The sequence below is a fragment of the Penaeus monodon genome, chromosome 24 (assembly GCF_015228065.2).
Source record: "Penaeus monodon isolate SGIC_2016 chromosome 24, NSTDA_Pmon_1, whole genome shotgun sequence".
Lineage (NCBI taxonomy): Eukaryota > Metazoa > Arthropoda > Malacostraca > Decapoda > Penaeidae > Penaeus > Penaeus monodon.
This window is the reverse complement of record NC_051409.1, coordinates 23,848,407-23,850,542: the sequence shown is the minus strand read 5'-3', so window position 1 is coordinate 23,850,542 and position 2,136 is coordinate 23,848,407. Positions and strand designations below refer to the sequence as shown.

The following is a 2,136-nucleotide window of genomic DNA, read 5'->3' as shown; positions in this document are numbered from 1 at the left end:
AAACCTGTGTATCAAAACAGTTTTTCACCAATATTCCATCGGTTGATACAATGCCAGGGAATAGCACAACAAAATAGCACCATAAAACTTGTATATGGAGCCTTTACCAAGCGAGTTTCGACGCGCCCCCACCCCAAGATCGTGTTAAACATATGAAATATGGTTATTCCTCGGCAAAACTAGCTATAAGTACCTTTCCTAATAGTTTATATTATATTATCCTTATGTCTCTCTTTTTCTTCCATCAATCACAACTGCGTTCCTTCCACGTCCCTCCATCTTTTTTCCCTTTCCTTCAGGAAATTTTCTTCTGCCTCTATGAGTTCCGCTTGTGTAGGGCCCTTAGCTTGCTGCAAGACACCTGGTCCCTTTAAGGCTGCAGCTGTCACCCTTCCTCCCTAGGTAGACTGGGCCCCAAGGGTTTTATCCATTCCCCTCCATCTTTCCTCTCTTTCCTTCAGGAAATTTTCCTCTGCTTCTATGAGTTCTGCTTGCGTAAGGCCCTTAGCTTTCTGCGAAACACCTGGTCCCTTTGAGGCTGTAGCTGCCACTCTTCCTCCTGGGTAGACTGAGCCCCACGGATTTTATCCATGTCTTTCCATCTTTTCCTCTCTTTCCTTCAGGAAATTTTCCTCTGCTTTTATGAGTTCTGCTTGCGTAGGGCCCCTAGCTTGCTGCGAAAACACCTGGTCCCTTTGAGGCTGTAGCTGTCAGTCTTCCTCCCTGGGTAGACTGAGCCCTTGCTTGCGTAGGGCCCTTAGCTTTCTGCGAAACACCTGGTCCCTTTGAGGCTGTAGCTGCCACTCTTCCTCCCTGGGTAGACTGAGCCCCACGGATTTTATCCATGTCTTTCCATCTTTCCTCTCTTTCCTTCAGGAAATTTTCCTCTGCTTCTATGAGTTCTGCTTGCGTAAGGCCCTTAGCTTGCTGCGAAACACTGGTCCCTTTGGGCTGTAGCTGCCAACCTTCCTCCCTGGGTAGACTGGGCTCCACGGTTTTATCCATACCCCTCCATCTTTCCTCTCTTTCCTTTAGGAAATTTTCCTCTGATTCTATGAGTTCCGCTTGCGTAGGGCCCTTTGCTTTCTGCGAAACACCCGGTCCCTTGAGGCTGTAGCTGCCACTCTTCCTCCCTGGGTAGACTGAGCCCACGAATTTTATCCATGTCTTTCCATCTTTCCTCTCTTTCCTTCAGGAAATTTTTCCCCTGCTGCTATGAGTTCTGCTTGCGTAGGGCCCTTAGCTTGCTGCGAAACACCTGGTCCCTTTGAGGCTGTAGCTGCCACCCTTCCCCCCTGGGTAGACTGGGCTCCACGGGTTTTATCCATGTCTTTCCATCTTTCCTCTCTTTCCTTCAGGAAATTTCCTCTGCTTATGAGTTCTGCTTGCGTAGGGCCCTTAGCTTTCTGCCGGAAAAAACCTGGTCCATTTGAGGCTGTAGCTGCCACCCTTCCTCCCTGGGTAGACTGGGCTCCACGGTTTTATCCATGTCTTTCATCTTTTTCCCCTCTTTCCTTCAGGAAATTTTCCTCTGCTCCATGAGTCTGCTTGCGTAGGGCCTTAGCTTGCTGCGAACACCTGGTCCCTTTGAGGCTGTAGCTGCCACCCTTCCTCCCTGGGTAGACTGAGCCCCACGGGTTGTATCCATGTCTCTCCATCTTCCCTCCCTTTTCTTCAGAATATCTTCATCTACCTCTAAAATGTACTTCTTGTGTAGGGCCCCTGTTTTGCTGTGATACTTCTGTTTCATATCTTAAAAGAGGCTGCCTCTCTTCGGTTTGTATCTGTATGAATGATATTTGTAAATCAATATTAGGAGATCATCATATCCGCACAAAATCAACCTTTGGGCATACCCATACGACAAGATAGTAGCTGTATGACAAGAATAAAATCATAGAACAGTTTATTCGAGGTACAGTCAGATTTTAGATAGAGGAGCACTGTGGGGAGAAATGAATTAGTTTCCAAAGAAAGGGGACACCTGTGGATCATTTGTGTCATATTGAGATGTACCATTATCAATTGACAGTTAACTAGTTCAAGTAAATTCATTAGATATGTAATGGAGCAAAATCCATTAGGTGCACACTAGCTCTTTCGAAAAAAATAGAAAAAATAAAGACTGCATTCTTC

The 2,136-nt window shown here is 46.4% G+C and overlaps 1 protein-coding gene across 1 annotated transcript; it reads right to left on the bottom strand.

Moving 5' to 3' along the window:
* Positions 1-680: 680 nt before the first annotated feature.
* LOC119588657 lies at positions 681-1,119 on the bottom strand (the record flags this gene model as incomplete). Its single annotated transcript, XM_037937292.1, is given in 1 exon segment — positions 681-1,119. A coding segment is annotated over 1 exon segment (325 nt), but the record flags the coding sequence as incomplete, so codon positions are not given.
* Between the last annotated feature and the right edge of the window lie 1,017 nt (positions 1,120-2,136).